The sequence below is a fragment of the Strix aluco genome, chromosome 14, assembly GCF_031877795.1.
Source record: "Strix aluco isolate bStrAlu1 chromosome 14, bStrAlu1.hap1, whole genome shotgun sequence".
Lineage (NCBI taxonomy): Eukaryota > Metazoa > Chordata > Aves > Strigiformes > Strigidae > Strix > Strix aluco.
In genome coordinates, this window is record NC_133944.1 from 23,613,270 (window position 1) to 23,628,826 (window position 15,557).

Consider the following 15,557-nt stretch of genomic DNA (forward strand, 5'->3'; position numbering starts at 1 on the left):
TTGCAGCACTAGGTAACAAATCCCTAAATGTTTATCTCACGTGAAATCAGAGCAAACCACTAAACCAAGTGGAAAGATTTTCCTAAATACCATCTAGACCAGTCACCACTACGACAGCTGACAATAACTCAGTTATTTTCTACAACAGTAAAAATGTAAAATTGTACCTACTTGTATTAAGTAGCATTTGCAGGTACAACACATAATCCCATCTTTAAATTCAGCTCTGTAATACTCCTAATAATCCTGACTGCCCTGAATTCATGGACATGGTTTTAAATACCGCGGACTCCTGATGAATGCACAAGCCGGGGCCCCTGCTCATCCGAGCCACCAGACCCGGCGGGAGGGGATGGCCAGGGGCTGCGGTTGCTACGTGCGGCCGCGCTGGAGACGGAGCCTGTGTCACCATGAGACACTTGCCTGTCACCAGGTGCCACGTCAGCAGCGAGCCCTGGGGTGAGCCGGTTTGCTAAAGCATCCCTCCCGACAGCAGCATCCCTCCCGACGACAACATCCCTCCCGACGACAACATCCCTCCCGACGATAGCATCCCTCCCGACGATAACATCCCTCCCGACAGCAGCATCCCCCCACCCACCGGCCTGGGGAGCTCTGCTCTGCCAAGAGGAGCTTTGCTCACCCACGGGTGCTCCAGCCTCTCCGGTTTGTGAATGCAGCTGAAACAACAACTGCATTCCGCTTGTTTCCAACAAAGCCATAAAGGCAACGGGAGCCACTCACCCTGCACTCTCCTCAACATCCTCCTCCTCCTCTTCCTCCTCCTCCTTCTCCTTCTTCTTTTCCTCCTCCTCTTCTTCCCCCTCCTCCTCCTCCTTCTTCTTCTTTTCCTCCTCCTCTTCTTCCCCCTCCTCCTCCTTCTTCTTCTTTTCCTCCTCCTCTTCTTCCCCCTCCTCCTCCTCCTTCTTCTTCTTTTCCTCCTCCTCTTCTTCCCCCTCCTCCTCCTCCTTCTTCTTCTTTTCCTCCTCCTCTTCTTCCCCCTCCTCCTCCTCCTTCTTCTTCTTTTCCTCCTCCTCTTCTTCCCCCTCCTCCTCCTCCTCCTCCTTCTTTTCCTTCTCCTCTTCTTCCCCCTCCTCCTCCTCCTCCTTCTTCTTTTCCTTCTCCTCTTCTTCCCCCTCCTCCTCCTTTTTCTCTTCCTCCTCCTTTTCCTCTTCCTCCTCCTCATCCTCAGCAGCACTCAGGGAGCACATCCAGTGCCTGGGAAGGAGAAAATCATTAGGTGACAGCCAGAAAGTACGTCTGAACCTCACAGGAGGAGCACAGCCAGTCTGTGCAAGCCCTTTGACTGGAGGTGCCCTCTCTCCATCCCCAGCCAACATCCTGGTGGGGTGGACACGCCTGGGCACACGCAGTTTCACAGCCCATTAGTGTCTGTGGCCCCAAGTGGGTGGGAGAAAGAATGGGAAAAAGTTTGGGAACGCAAAACCAGAGTCCTTGAGCCTTCAGATTCCCCTGTGGCATGGGGAGAGGATGTGCTTAGGGGTCACTTGTTGCTGATTTTGAGCAAAACCTCCCTGTTAATGAAATCCACCCTTCAGGACAGGACCTGCTTGCTGCCCACAGCTTCTCAGGCTCATCTATTAAGGGGACAAAAATCTGAAAAATATTTTTATAGTATGTCCAGTGTTTGCTGCTTGAGCAGAAGAGAGCTCCGCTGAGCGAACGTGGCTCTGGGCATTGCTTGTGCTTAGTGCAGTCGAGCATCGCCCATGTTGGAGGTGAGGACTGCTGTGCCCTCCCCTGCACGTGCACTGGGACTGTTCTGGGGGGCTCCCAAACACTTTGGGAGTGTGCATGGACACCCCGCATCCCCCTGCTGCAACACAGCCCATTCCCGGCTCTGAACACATTGTCCAGCCTTCAGGAGGACCTCAGCAGGGGTTTCTTCTGGAAGACATAGGGTGAATTATATAGAGAAGACTACCATTTCCAAATGTCGTGACAGTTGATGGGAACGAGGTCCAAATCCTCTTGCCTTAGGACCAAAATCTACTTGCAGGAAGCCTAAGCAGCTGTCCTCTGCAGGGCAACGTGAAGCATTGCATTCACGGCTCTGCCACAGCCTGCCCCAAACCAAATCTCAACCCCAGAAGGAAACGTCGTTTGCTCAAACACCTTTTGGGTCCTTCTGGTGCCCCCCTCTTTGGAAACAGGCACCTCAGCTGCTTGCTGCCAGCTCCACCACCAGCGCTGGCAAGGAGGGATACGCAGGGACGTGCTCATCCCCTCCCATGGCCACTGCGCTGGTGGCGGGAGAGTGTGCAGAGCTGCCCATCAACACCATCTCCCTTCTCCCACCTGTTTTCATCTTCCTGGGGTTCCTCCTGTATGGGGGGAAGGGGATGAGCATCTGCCACCAGCTCAGCCTCACGACCCCAAGCTATCATTTCGCACGTGGCTTCATTAATCCAGTTGTCATCAATCTCTTCCAGGATGAGGCTGGTCTCCTCGGGTTCCCCAGGGATGATATGAACTGAAACAGGAATGGGGAAAGGGGGGCGATGAAGCAGGAGCAGCACATTTTCAAGAGGCCAAGGGTAGGGCCAGGGCCCATCCCACGTTTTAGCTGCTCGATGCAGAGGTGCTGCCGTCTCACCTGCACAGACCTGTGCAGCCCTGGTCCCCCCGAGCTGTGCTGGACAGATGTTTTAGGCACTTTTGCCAGAAGGAAGAAGAAAATTCACCATTTTGTGCCAAGCGCAGCTAAAGCCCTATGAAAACTATAACCCTTTGCATACAGATGCCTGTTGGCTTCCCTATACATGTAGCAACCTCCACAGCAGATGATTTGGCATGTCTCCAGGACATGTTTTGCTCTCCTTGCAAACAGCAGCAGCCACAGGAAGAGCCCCAAGCCTTTCCCCTTGAGAACCCCAAGAGAAACCATGTGCTAGCACAGCCCGAGGGCCTTGATTTTGGAGAATAAGACTCAATCCGGAGCCCACGTTGCAACGCCCCAAGCACCACGCCACGTCTGCTCCAAACGCTCCCCTGGGCACAGTGTAGGAAACATCCCGCACACCCCGCCACTTCCCAGCATCACTGGGGGAAAACCCACGTGGGTTACTGGGGAGGTTGTTGGACCAGCTGCAAAGCAACGAGCGTGGGTCTGACCCATGGCCAGCCCTCTCCATGGCCCAGGGGTACCCATCCTACCACATCAGGCACAGGCACACACCAGAGAAACAGGAGGAGGAAGCGCATCCGCATACTGTAAAACCAGTTTATTTTGAGGTCTGCCTGACAACAAAACTTACATGTCCGCAGCAAAGCTAATAGGAAACGTGCAAATTCAACTACAGAAAGGCAGGAAACCCACCCACGGTCAGCTCTGTGCAATATTTACCCACTCCACGGTGCCCATGCTGCCTTTAGCCCACTCCCTCTAGATCTCTGTTAAATAAAACATGGGACAGCAATCAGGGAGATGGCTTTTAAAACACACCACAACTTTTGATACATTATATGAAAATTATAGCCTGGTACTGTCAGGGTTTATAATAAACACAGGGGATGGGGCTCAGGGTGGTTGCTTGGCTCATGACATCATTACAGCTGCCTAGATCGTCCTAAAGAGATGCAATGAGATGGTGGGACACCTTATCGTGGCCTTACGATATATCAAGGGGGCTTATACAAAAGATGGAAAAAGACTTTACCAGGGCCTGTAGTCACAGGACAAGGGCAATGGTTTCAAACTGAAAGAAGGTGGATTTAGATTGGACACAAAGAAGAAATGTTGTACAGTAAGAGTGGTGAGACACTGGCACAGGTTGCCCAGAGAAGCTGTGGCTGCCCCCTCCCTGGAAGGGTTCAAGCCAGGTTGGACGGGGCTTTGGGCAACCTGGGCTAGTGAAAGGTGTCTCTGCCCATCTCAGGGGGTTCAACTAGACCACCCTTGAAGGTCCCTCCCAGCTCAAACCATTCTGCAATTCTAAGGTCTGTACTAAAAAGCTGGGGTGTAGGGGCTCTCACCCCCTCCAGCCCCACGTGCCTGCCCTGCCTATGCCTGCCCGCACACCTCTGGGCTGGAGACAGCCCCCGAGATCCCTGCCCTGCCGGGACACTCCTGCCGCCACGGTTAGTGCTGCATCTCAAGAGCTGTGAGCTTCAGGACAGAGCAGACATGGTTGGGGGTAAGGAGAGTTTGTGATAAGTTCTCCTATAAGGAGAGCCTGGGAAAAGGCTTTTAACCATTAACTCCTACCTATTCACCTAGAGATCAACCTCACCCACCTGCATTTGCTGCTACAAACCAGAGCCCTTTCCACTTGCTGGGAGAAAACACTCAGTTAATGGAAGAAAAGCAATAAGAAGCTGACGAGAGCTTAAGAGCTTTATATCATTACACCTCGGAGGCAGAAGTTGACTGAAAGAAGCCTGTGGGCTTCAGCTGGGGGTCTCGGGGGTGAATATTCAGATGCTAGGGGGGGTTTGAGAGGGCCAGGAGTGCTGGCGGGCTGCGGCAAGAGGCTTTCTGCCTCTGAGGTGTCCTGAGTGATGCTTTTCTACCTTCCTATAAATTATAGCTCCCGTCTCATAGACATCATCTTGCAAAACCAATAGCTCCAGTTCCCAGAGCCAAGAGGGAGCTGGGATAGGTCAGCCCTGGGACTGGGGACATGCAGCCAGCCTCCAGTCCCCGCTGCCCCAGCTGGGAAGGAGCTAGAGACCATTTGCAGATTCCCCTTTGCTTTTCCTCCCCAGCTGCGCTTTCTCCTGGGTTGGTCTCGTTTGGTTGTGGGAAGGGCTGGCTCACCATGGTCTTCATTTTCCATTTGTTTCAGAGGCGCTAAGCCCCTTTGCCCCCTGAAACAAAAGGAGAAGGAAAACATTAATGAGCGTGCTGTCATTTTGGTGCTGGGGTAGGTTTCTCGCTTGACCTAATCGCTCCCTTCCTTGGGCAGATTAAGTGACCTTGAGATGCCTCAAGGCACCAAAGCGAGCTGTAAGCAAGCCAGCCGCGCGCAAAGGGCGCGACTGCCCCACACATGCAGCAGCATCCCACTGGCTTTGCCTCTTTCCAAGGTCCAGGGCAGCGCTCAGGTCTCCAATTTGTACAAACACACAGAGAAACTACTTCCCACAGGATTTCCTGCTCTGAGATCCCACCAAGTCGCCGCTGGCTTGGTGGGAGCAACCTCCTGGCATGTCCCTGGGGGGATGCACAGCCCCCGGGTGCCACAGCGGGTCCCTGCTCCCATCGGCAGCTCCCATGGCCCAACCAACCACTCCTCCCCGGGGACGGCGTTTGCACAGGGCTGCATGACATCTCCTCTGCCTGCTCCAGCCGTGGCTCCCGGGCAGGCTCCCTGCTTTGCTCAGCACCCCGCACCGTGGCTGGTGGGGGGAGCCAAGCCCTTCTGCTCGCAGAGCTGGTGCTTGCTCCCCTCCACGGACAGGCAAGCAGTGGTGTGAACCCCGCAATGTTTTCCTACCACCATGCAGACTCACTTCTAAGACATCTAATCCCAGGATTTTGTTTTCCCAAGGTACCTCCCTAGACATCTCACACCAGGCTCTGCAAACATGCCAAAAGGGATGATGAAGGCGGCGGGTTTGAATTCCCTTGTAATCCTTTGATCAAATCCCACCAGCTTGGCAAACATCTTCCAGCACAGCTCGAGGACAGACCTTGATATCAGCACTAACCTCAAAACCCAGGACCTGAGGATGTGGGATGTCGCACTCGGAGACTCCCACAGCCTGAGTTTTACCCAGCCTGCGCAACAACTCCAGATCTGCTCCTGCTTCTCAGGCGGCAAGAGCCTCTCATGGCTTCCCCGGAGGATTTCAGGGGCTCCCCAGCAGGCACCCACAGCAGACTGGGGAATAAAAGCCACCAGCAGCCTCTCTTCCCAGTAACCCTTCTGACCTCGGCAAGCTAACCAGCATGGTGAGATGGAGCAACCACTTACTTTCTTCCACGGGACTCGAGGTTGCTGGAACCGCTCCCTGCCAGGAGGAAAACAGAAACATGAGACGTCACCCATTTTCAGTAAACCTAATTTTTTACCTTAAATGCCCCATTTTCAGTAAACGTGGCCCTTTCGCCCTACATACCCCATGTGATTTCTCGGGGCATGTTGGATGGCTTGGCCATAGGCACAAGCATCCCCCTGCATGACAGTAACAGGCAGGAGGACATCAGTGGGCTCGCCTGGGTGCAAGGGAAGGAGAGGAGAGCGTGTAAAGCTGCTGCTGCTTCTCCTTAGAGCTGGACTACACCTGGGTGAGATGCCAGGGCCTGGACACCACCCAGTGCCACACAGAAAGGTGAGGAAACAGTAAAGAAAGCACATGGTATGGGCTCTCTTGCTGCTTAGAAGCCAAATCCTGGTTTCCATCAGCTAAGGTCATGATGTCATTTTTCTGAAGGAGCTGGGTGACAGCCCAAACCACATGTCCTGGTTTCAGCTGGAATAAAGTTAATTTTCTTCCTAATAGCTGGTATAGGTCTGTGTTTTGGATTTAGGATGAGAATAACATTAAGACACTCATGTTTTAGTTGCTGCTAAGCAGTGTTTATACTAAGGACTTTCCAGCTTCTCATGCTGCCCTGCCAGCAGAGGCTGGGAGGGCACAAGAAGCTGGGAGGGGACACAGCCAGGACAGCTGACCCCAACGAGCCAAAGGGGTATTCCATAGCATGTGATGTCATGCCCAGTATATAAACTGGGGGAGTTGGCAGGGGGGGCACCACAGCTTGGGGATTGGCTGGGCATTGGTCAGCGGGTGGTGAGCAATTGTACTGTGCATCACCTGTTTTGTACTTTCTACTATTATCATTATTTCCTTTTCTGTCCTATTAAACTGTCTCAACCCACAAGTTTTACTTTTTTTTTTTTTTTCCCCCCGATTCTCTCCCCCACCCCACTGTTGCGGGGGGGAGAGTGAGCGAGTGGCTGTGTGGTGCTTAATTGCCAGCTGGGGTTAAACCACACCGCCACAGCAGGTCCCAGCACTGACCTGGTGGCACCTGCATGGCAGGGGACCCCCATCCCTGCTGGGGACATGGTGTTCACGTGCCCTTTGCCTGTCCAGCAGACAGCATACCTGTGTGTCCTGCTTCTCCCTGGTCACCGGCTGCGGCATCATCTTCTCCAGCCCCTGGACAAACCAGGCAAACATCCTGGTGACCAGAAACCACTGTTAGACGTGGTGGGCAGAGCCTTTGCTCCCACTGCAGCCATCCCTCTGGCCACGATACCCACGCAGAAGTTGCTGCTGTGGTTACCTGCTGCCATCCCCAGCTGGGGACCGCGGGACGACGGTGGCCACTGGCTCCGGCTGTGGGTTGACCACTGCTGGCTCCACGGCTACTGGGACGCTCTGGGTGGCTGAAACACTGCTTTTTGACTTTTCCTGGGTTTTAGTCTCTTTTGTGCCTGCTCAGGTTTATTCAGAAGGAGAAAGGGGATAGGCAATGCAGCCATCATCTTATAAATTGTTGGGAAAGAGAAGCAAGCAAGGAAGGGTCACCTCCCACAGAAGGACAGGCTTGGGGGACCTCTCTGGCAGCCTCTGCCCCAGAGACCCAGCCTGGGATGAGGACCCGGGTAGTTTGGGGACAGATGTGGTGTAGGGGCAGTGTCATGATGGCAGGACCCGGGGTGCCCACCCCTCTCGGCACAGTCGGTACCCCAGGGCACAAGGATGGAGGGCAGCCCCAGCATTGGGGTCTGCCTGCACCCAGGTTCTTGAAGGCAGTGTCTCCTCTGAAAGGGCCACCCGGAGAAGGGGGACTCACCTCCCTCCACAGCTTCGCACTTCTGCTCCTTTGGCTCCGGCTGCAGAAGGATAGAGGGATGGATGGACGTGGCAAAGCGCTACCTGTGGCCCCATTCCCCCCTGGGTGGGCACGTCCCCCACCCCAAGGGCACCCACACACACAGCCCCACACACCCTCTGATGTGGTTTCAGCCCCATTTCCTTGACAAGGACCACTGAATCCAGACCCTGGCTCTGCTGGCATCAGCAGGTCCTGAATGAAGGATCCCCCCAGCATATGTCCAGGTTGGGGAGCACCAGAACAGCACCCCGAGGTCTCTCTTTCACTCTATTGAATTTCCCCTGGGGTTTTCCTCCCCAGGGTCCCAGCCGGGACATGCAGGAGGACAAGGACAGGGACCCTGCCCTGCTGCTATCTCTCCCCAGCAGCTCCCCAGTCTCCTCCAGCCGGGCAGTGCTCACCTCTGGCTTTTTCACCACCTCCGGCTGCGGCACCATCCTCTCAAAGCCCTGCACCAGCCAGTTGAGCACCCGTGCTCCTGCCCTGCAGGGAGAGCACACCACAGTTGGGCAGCTTGTCCTGTGCCCCTCCTACCCTCCTGCATCCCACTGCCAGCCTCCCCAGGGACCCACCACTCCTCCGTGCCAGCATCTGAGGCAGCGTTGGGCTTGCAGCCATCCGGTTTGTCCTCCTCCAGATTGATGGGGGTTATCTCTGCAAGGAGAGCGGTGCCGTGGGGATGGGGGAGAGCCAGGACCCACACTGCTGGGACCTCCTGGTGCCCCCATCGGCTGGCTCAAGGGGACAACAGTGCCAGCATCACCAACCAGGGAGGTGGGATGTGGGAGTCCCAGAAAGGCCCCCAGGATGCTGCAAGCTGCAGGCTCCCGGCTCTCCTTACCCACAGCCGCCTCTTCCTTGTCCCTGAGGATCTGGACCTCCGTCTGAAAAGCCAAACAGACTGTCACCCTCCCAGCAGCTGAGGTGGGGCTCATCCTGCTGGGCATGGAGGAAAACCTGCCCTTTCCCCAGGGATGGATGAAGGCAGAAGCCCATGCGGGGCAGGGTTTAGTATTCCCAGTTAGCACTGGGAGAGTGGTAGGAAGGAAAAAAAAAAGAAGAAAAGGTAAAAAGAGCTAGAAGCTCGAATATGCCAGACCATTGTCTGGATCTGTCACCTACCTGATCAGGAACGTCAATGCTTGTCTCAAGGCTCTTCCCGGTCGACTGTATTGTCACTGGGGCTGGCGGGGGAACCACCTTGTCCAGCCCCTGGGAGATCCAGGAGAGAACACTGCTCCCTACACTGCCAGGGAAGGGGATGAGTCAGGCTGGGACCCCCGTCCGAGGCATCCAGCCCCTGACTAAAAGCAAAATCCCAATCAAACCAAGTTGCATGCCGGAGGGGGCAAGAGCAATACCTCTCAAACACAGAGCCTTGGTCCTTGGGAACTGCACATTCCACCTTCTTTTCCATTTCTTCAATGGCAGCAGGAGAAAAAAAAAAAAAAAAATCAAGCTCCCATCACTGCTCCAGCAGCCCCTGGTGTGCTGGGCAGGAGGGGACCGGCCGGTAACAGAACGCGGACCCGCTGCCTGAGCCAGTGTGTTCCCCCGCCGTGGGGGCTTTTACCTTCAGCGCGTGTGCGGTCAGCAGCATCCCCAGGGCCATCGGCTTTTCCCTTTGGTGCCTTCAAGGTAAAAGGCAGAAGGTGTCTGAGTGAGGCACAGAGGACTCTGTTCCCCATTCAAAGGTGGCTACAAACTCCAGGGACTCCCCATCCTTCCTGCTGCATCCCAGCAGCGCGGGGCGGGGATGCAGCCTGGCCCCCATCCCTCACCGGGACGCTGCAGAGCATCCCTGGGCAGCGCAGAGCTGGGGCTGGACGTAGAGGCACTGGGCATCTCTCTGCCACGTTCACTGGATCCGCAATACCCCCCAAACTGGCTTCCCGCTCACCTTAGGAGGCTCCGGCTCCTGCACTGGGGCTGGGGGCGTCTCCTCCCTCGGATGGGGCGCTGGGGGCTGGGGAACCACCCGCTCGATCCAGCTCAGCATCCCACCGCCTTCGAGCAGCGAGGAGGGATCTGTGACCGGCGAGAGGCTGGCGGCAGTAGCCCACACTCCCCGGCGTGCACCAGCCACTCACGGTGTCCACAGGGCAGCCCAAAAAGGTCCTTGGTGTCCTCCCGTTTCCGTGTCCTGCTTGGGAAACACAGCACTGCAGCACAGCCAGACCCAGCCCGGCTCAACCCCTGGCCCTTCACCGTTATCGTGAGCAAACTACGCCCTCTATTTTAAGCTCGCAGGCTCAGTTAAACTTGCTTTTCCTAAATGTAACTGCTCATTTAGGTGAGGTTTTTTTTGCACAACCCTCCACGGCTGGTGTCACACAAGGAGAAGCACTCGTGAAGCCGTAGCAGACAGATCACAAAAACTGCGATGCTCTGCTCAGGGTCCTCTATGCTCCCCCTCATCTTTCATTCAAGGGCTGAAAAACAACAGTAATTTAAGCAGAATTTGGTTATGAGCAAGTTCACATCCCAACACAGGTATCAAGTCATTCCACCCCTAGGAAACAACTCTGCTCTGTCACCTTTCAGCCACAGCCCAGGGCCAGAGCGGCCACTGGGGCAGACACCTGCCCGGGGTGGGCAGCAAAGGCAGCCAGCGCTGACTGGCTGTGGCTGCCGAGATGTTGATGAAGTAGGTAAAAATAAGATGTTGCAGAGCAGGGATTCAGCTGTTCAAGCTCCATTTGCTCAGTCTTTTTGGGTCCCCCCCATCCCTTCTTGGTGCGACTCTGGGCCGGGAGCAGCAGTGAGCTGAGCAGTGCTGCACGTTCCCGTGCTTGGGTACAGGACAAGCTCGGAGGGCTCTCGCCCAGCGCAAAGTGGGGATGTCTTCTGCTGCTGCCCCGCTAAAAAGCCCTGCTCTGCCCAAAATGCCCCTCCAAAGGCACACCACTCTGCTCAACGAGAAGCTCAGGAGCATCTCAGGTGGCCCCCATGCTGCTGCTTGCAGGGAAGGGCAAGAGAAAGCTGATCCCTGAGCTCCATCCCGCCCAGCCAGGAGACTGCACCGGAGTTTTGTCCTGGGTTAACATATGGCCCCAGTCCCACAGGGCTGGAAGCTGCTCAGCACCGGGCTCTTTGCATTAAATTCACTCAGCTTTTGGGCATGCAGAATGCCTTCAAATCCCTTGAGGTGGTTCATTGGGGGCTGTCCAAAGCCTGGCATCTTAAATCTTAACCGGCCGAGGTTCCCAGGCAGGGTGATGTGCATCCTCGGCTCTTCGCTTGCCCACACCCTGTGCAAGCCCAGGAGCTGGCTTTGGACGCCGCCAAAGCATCGCCCCACGTGGCACCTGCAGCCCCCAGCACACCATGGGCAGGCTCAGCTCCCCTGGAGACCCCCATGTCCCCACAGTGGGACAGGGTGGCTGTAAAACACTTCCCAGGAGGCCTGATGACCATAAACCAATTAAGAAATTTCCTTTTACCTCCCAATGGGTATAAGGGATTAAGGAGCTGCAAATGCCCCAGGAACAGCAAGGAAAACCCAGCAGCGCCATGCAGCACAGCGGCATTTCCACCCATGCTTCAGATCCCAAAGAAACCCAGGGCCAGCGTACACCACTGAGCCCAAAGAAGCCCAGAGGAAGCCCCCTGGGGCTGGAGTGAGCCTCCCGCAACAGCCAAGGTCTCCTCCTCCCTCAACATAAGCTTGAGCAGCTGTAAAAGCCTGGAGCTTAAGCCTGTCCTTGGCCTGGGAAGGTACATCCGAACAAGAGAGGGGCAGAAATATTTGTGGGTCCCCCAAAAACTAGTTGTTGAAGATGGCACCGAAGAGCAGGCAGCCACATGCAGTTCTCCTGTGTTGCAGGCACCGGCCAGTGCCATCGCCCACCGTGCCAGCTCCGCGGGGCTCATGCCAGCAGGCAAAGGGCCCTGAGTCTCCAACAGCAAGAAGCAGGGTGCAGACCTGCCATCCCCCTTCGGAGCAGGGAGCACTGCGACCCTTCCCTCCCCTCCAGCACCAGATCAAACCCCTCCACATTGCCCAGCTCCATTGCCCTTGCAGCATCACTCCCCACAGACCTGCTCCATCCCTCCCCGCCATGGACCTGCATCCCCGCCACCCTCCAGCTCCGTTTTGGAGCACCAAACCCTCCCACGATGTGTGGAGGTGGCCCCACAGAAACCCCAGCTGCGTCCCTCACCTCCATTGCCGCCACTTACCCTCGCACACTCACTGCCACCTCCCCGGGAAGCCACCCCCAGGATGCACGGGCTCCCTTGGGCACTGCAGCTTGCCACTGATTCCCCAAACCCACCCCAATCCGCTCAGGGCTCTGCGAGGATTAGCCCAGTACTGCCTGCAAATGGGATTACCAGCACTCAGCTGTCCTGAATGCCCCGGCTCCCAGCAGCCAGACCAGTTTTCATGCGGGATAGTGCAAAGAAAGCACAAAAATCAAGCAGATTTGAGCATCCTCAAAATCCCTGGAGCCACCAAGCTAGCCCAGGCACTCACCAGCCAGGCGGGAGCCCGGCAGCGCTGCAGGGAAGCCTGTCGTCTTGCCCAGGCACGGGTGGGTGCAAGGATGCACAGAGGAGCAGCAGTGGGGCTGCTAAAACCCCGCGGGGCGATGCAAGGGTGATGTGCTGAGGATGCTCCACCCACCCTCTGCCCCAGCCCCAAAGGATCTGGGGCAGGAGGCAGCAAATCTGTGCGGGGCTGAGCTAAGCCTCCCCTTGCTGAGCCTGCCAATTGCTGCTTGATCCGTTTACCTCCAGCCCTAAGTGGCTGCCAGCCTTTCCCATCGCCCCTAATCTCGGCCATGGTCACACCCTGGAACCCTGGTACCAGCACGGTTTTGCTGCTCGACATCCAGCCCCAGCTTCTGCCTTTGGCTAGAGTCCCCAGCCTGATTCCTCCTTCCCCAGCCCCACGGGCATCCCCAGCCTGGCAAAGAACAAGTACACATCCTGCCTGGCCCCAGCCCCGCACCTCTGCAGCTTTGATTCACAGCTAGGGAAACTGAGGCACAGAGTAGTGGTCTCCCAAATTGCACCCTGTTCCCCACCCACCAGGTCCTGGGAAGCCAACTGAAAGGCATCCCTGTATTTCTGAGATACCGTTCACTCTGAAGCAGAGTGATGATTGCTTACGGCTCAGCATTAGCCTCTGATTTTAGTGTCAGAAACATGAATCGATGGTGCTTGCCACACCCTCCCAGGCCTCATGGCTACCAGAGCCATTACCCAGCCTCAGCTCTCCCCACTTTGCTGCCTGTGACTCCATCCAGCAGACCTGTCCCTGCCCTAGCAGGATTGGCAGCAAACCCTCCATGGTGGCCAGGAGAGGAGCTCAGGGCTCCCACCCCAGGCCAGACAGCCCCCATCATCCCAGTTTCTTCCTCCTCAGGGTGGGCTCAGACCCCCGGCCCATGACTGGCACAGCACCTCTCACAAACTTCCACCCCCCGTAGCGCGATGGGATGAGGGCAGTCCCCCGCATGTCCCTTCACCTGCCCAGCTGCTCGCGCGACCTCCAGCCCTGGTGCAGCCCCTGGCCAGTGGTGCCATGGGGCAAGCGAGGTAAGCTGCGTCCTGAATGTGCCAAAGCCCCGTACACATGTGCTGTCATCACATGGAGCAGATGGGCCACCAACGCTCTGGCCCAGCCTGCCACAGTGAGCGGGATGAGCGTGGAGATGGCCACCAGTGGGGTGCTGGGGAGTGCTGAGTGCCAGGGCAGGAGATGATCCAGCACCCCAAAAAAAAAAAAATCTCAGTTTAATCTATTGGCAGCTTCAGCTGCCCCAAATGCACGCCTCTACCTGGGGGGGCAAACCCCCCGCTCCCCACTGTGGGACGGATGCTGACCCCTGCGCCAGGGCTGGGGGTGGCAGAGGAGCCACGGCTCTGAAAGCAGGGCATGGGGGCTGCTGTGTAATGCCTTAACAACCCTGGAGCACCAGGAAAAACCACCCCTGTGAAGGGAGCAAACTGTGGTGGGCACAACAGCCCCATGTGCAAGCTCCTGGGAACAGCAGCAGAGGCTCGGGGGGGAGCAGCAGAGGCTCCCGGACAGGCATGGCGTTAAATCGACTTGCTGCCGTGCAGCAGGATCAGCAGTGGGAGTAGCACAGGCCGGAATCCCGAATCCCACACCCCTTGGGGCACAAGCCTGGCCCAGGTCCCACCTCGCAGGAGGTCCCACCTGAGAAGATGGCACTGCCTGAAAGAGCAAAGCAACGCAGGGACAGGTTCAAGTGGTCTTTTGCAGGCTCAGGCTCATGAAATCCTGCAGTGAGGGGTTCAAAAAAAGCAGCATCTGCTGACAGCTAAACCTGCATCTTCTCCAAGGACACTCTGGAGACACCTTGTCTTTGGGCCAGACCTGCCTACAAAGGTCTTCGACTTAGTTCTGCAAGCAAATGCCCAGGAGGAACCCGGGGGAGGAAGGAGAAGGCTCTGCTCCTTACCTAGGCGATGCTGCCACCACTCCTGGCATGTTTTCCATCCACTTCTGCTGTCCTTTTGTTTGCATCCCTAACTTTTACATTCATGGGGCAAGGCAGGAGGGATCGGTGATGATACCTGCATGGAAAATAGCTGCCAAGAAGGTAAGGTCTTCTGGAAAAGCAACCAGACCTTAAGGGGTTCTTAATAAGGTACCGAGAGGTTGATCCTACCAACCACTCCTGGCCCTCCCCCAGTCAGAGCCTGGGGCTCTGGCACGTGCAAAAATTATGCAGCTTTGCGGTGATTTAGGGAAATCAAAGACAAGAAAGTAAAAGCCCGTGCAAAGCAGTGGTGGTGCCAATGCAGTTTGCTTGCCTGCCCTGAGGATACAGAGTATTTCCTCAAACCGCAAAGTTCAAACACAGGCACAGTTTAGGACTATCGGCTGCGGTTTAAATTTTCATCTTCCCATGGAAATCATCCAGCTGGGAATAAGAAATTAGGGCAGCTGGGAAAGGTATCGCCCTTCTGCCACCAGGCACGATCCTGCTTGGTGGCACTAACACCCTCCCAGGGCTCCGCACAGCTGCCACAGAGGGACTGGTGACCCGGTATCAGCGTCAGCTGAGACGTGGACATCCCTCCTCCTCCTCCCGAGCACCTCTCTGCTGTAATTTAAGGAGCTCTGAATGAAGCAGCCAGCCGAGAAGGGAAGCTGAGACGTCTCCCAGCTGTGGGATCCTGGGTGAATGCTGTCCCCACTCTTACCTCGGTTTCCCATCCCCTTCTCAAACCTTCAGTCTGAAGTGGTTTTTTGGCGATTCAAACACACATCTCACCTGGCCTGGGTGTGGGATGGAGCAAGCCAAGTCATCTGCAGGTAGCGGGCTCCTCTCTTGCCATCACAGGATGGGGGGATGCAGAAAAAATCCTCTGGGAAAGCTGAAACTGTCATGCGTGGGGCTGGAGTCCTCTGAGCAGAGCATACATCAGCTTCTGCCTCCTCAACAGGTGCTCCATCCTGGCAGGCAGAGAATCCTGCCTGCTTCTGCCCTGAAGCCCCAGCAGCAAGCTTTGCCCCAGAGAGGGGTTGGCCCACCTCTAGCAAGGGGTAAACCTGCATTGCAGACTCTGCCTGCTTTTGCTTTCCACTCCTGAGAGCCTGCCCATACCCTGCATCTCAACTTTTGGTTACTAGGCGGATGAACCATCATTTCTCCAACAAAAGAAGTTCAGGGGAAAGAAAGAAAACATGAAAAAAAGCACCAAGCAGAGCCAGACAGAGCACAAAGACAGACAGGGGAGGCAGTGCCCGGCACACGGCCTCTGC

General features: G+C 56.2%; 1 protein-coding gene across 11 annotated transcripts in view; it reads right to left on the reverse strand.

The window, feature by feature from the left end:
• CNGB1 (cyclic nucleotide gated channel subunit beta 1) overlaps positions 1-15,557 on the reverse strand; it is a 38,046-nt gene that overhangs the window by 22,193 nt on the left and 296 nt on the right. The window contains exons 1-16 of one of the 11 annotated variants that reach the window (XM_074840078.1): positions 15,067-15,478; positions 14,248-14,377; positions 13,983-14,166; positions 9,714-9,956; positions 9,387-9,444; positions 9,175-9,232; positions 8,936-9,059; positions 8,655-8,697; positions 8,386-8,467; positions 8,215-8,296; positions 7,772-7,811; positions 7,259-7,409; positions 7,078-7,153; positions 5,940-5,976; positions 2,320-2,494; positions 745-1,218 (exon numbers count right to left, since the gene is read on the reverse strand). In XM_074840078.1, the coding sequence (XP_074696179.1) occupies positions 745-1,218; positions 2,320-2,494; positions 5,940-5,976; positions 7,078-7,153; positions 7,259-7,409; positions 7,772-7,811; positions 8,215-8,296; positions 8,386-8,467; positions 8,655-8,697; positions 8,936-9,059; positions 9,175-9,232; positions 9,387-9,444; positions 9,714-9,812 (1,499 nt within the window). In that variant the 5' untranslated portion in view covers positions 9,813-9,956; positions 13,983-14,166; positions 14,248-14,377; positions 15,067-15,478. The other 10 variants (XM_074840080.1, XM_074840081.1, XM_074840079.1 and 7 more) reach the window with 10 other exon arrangements.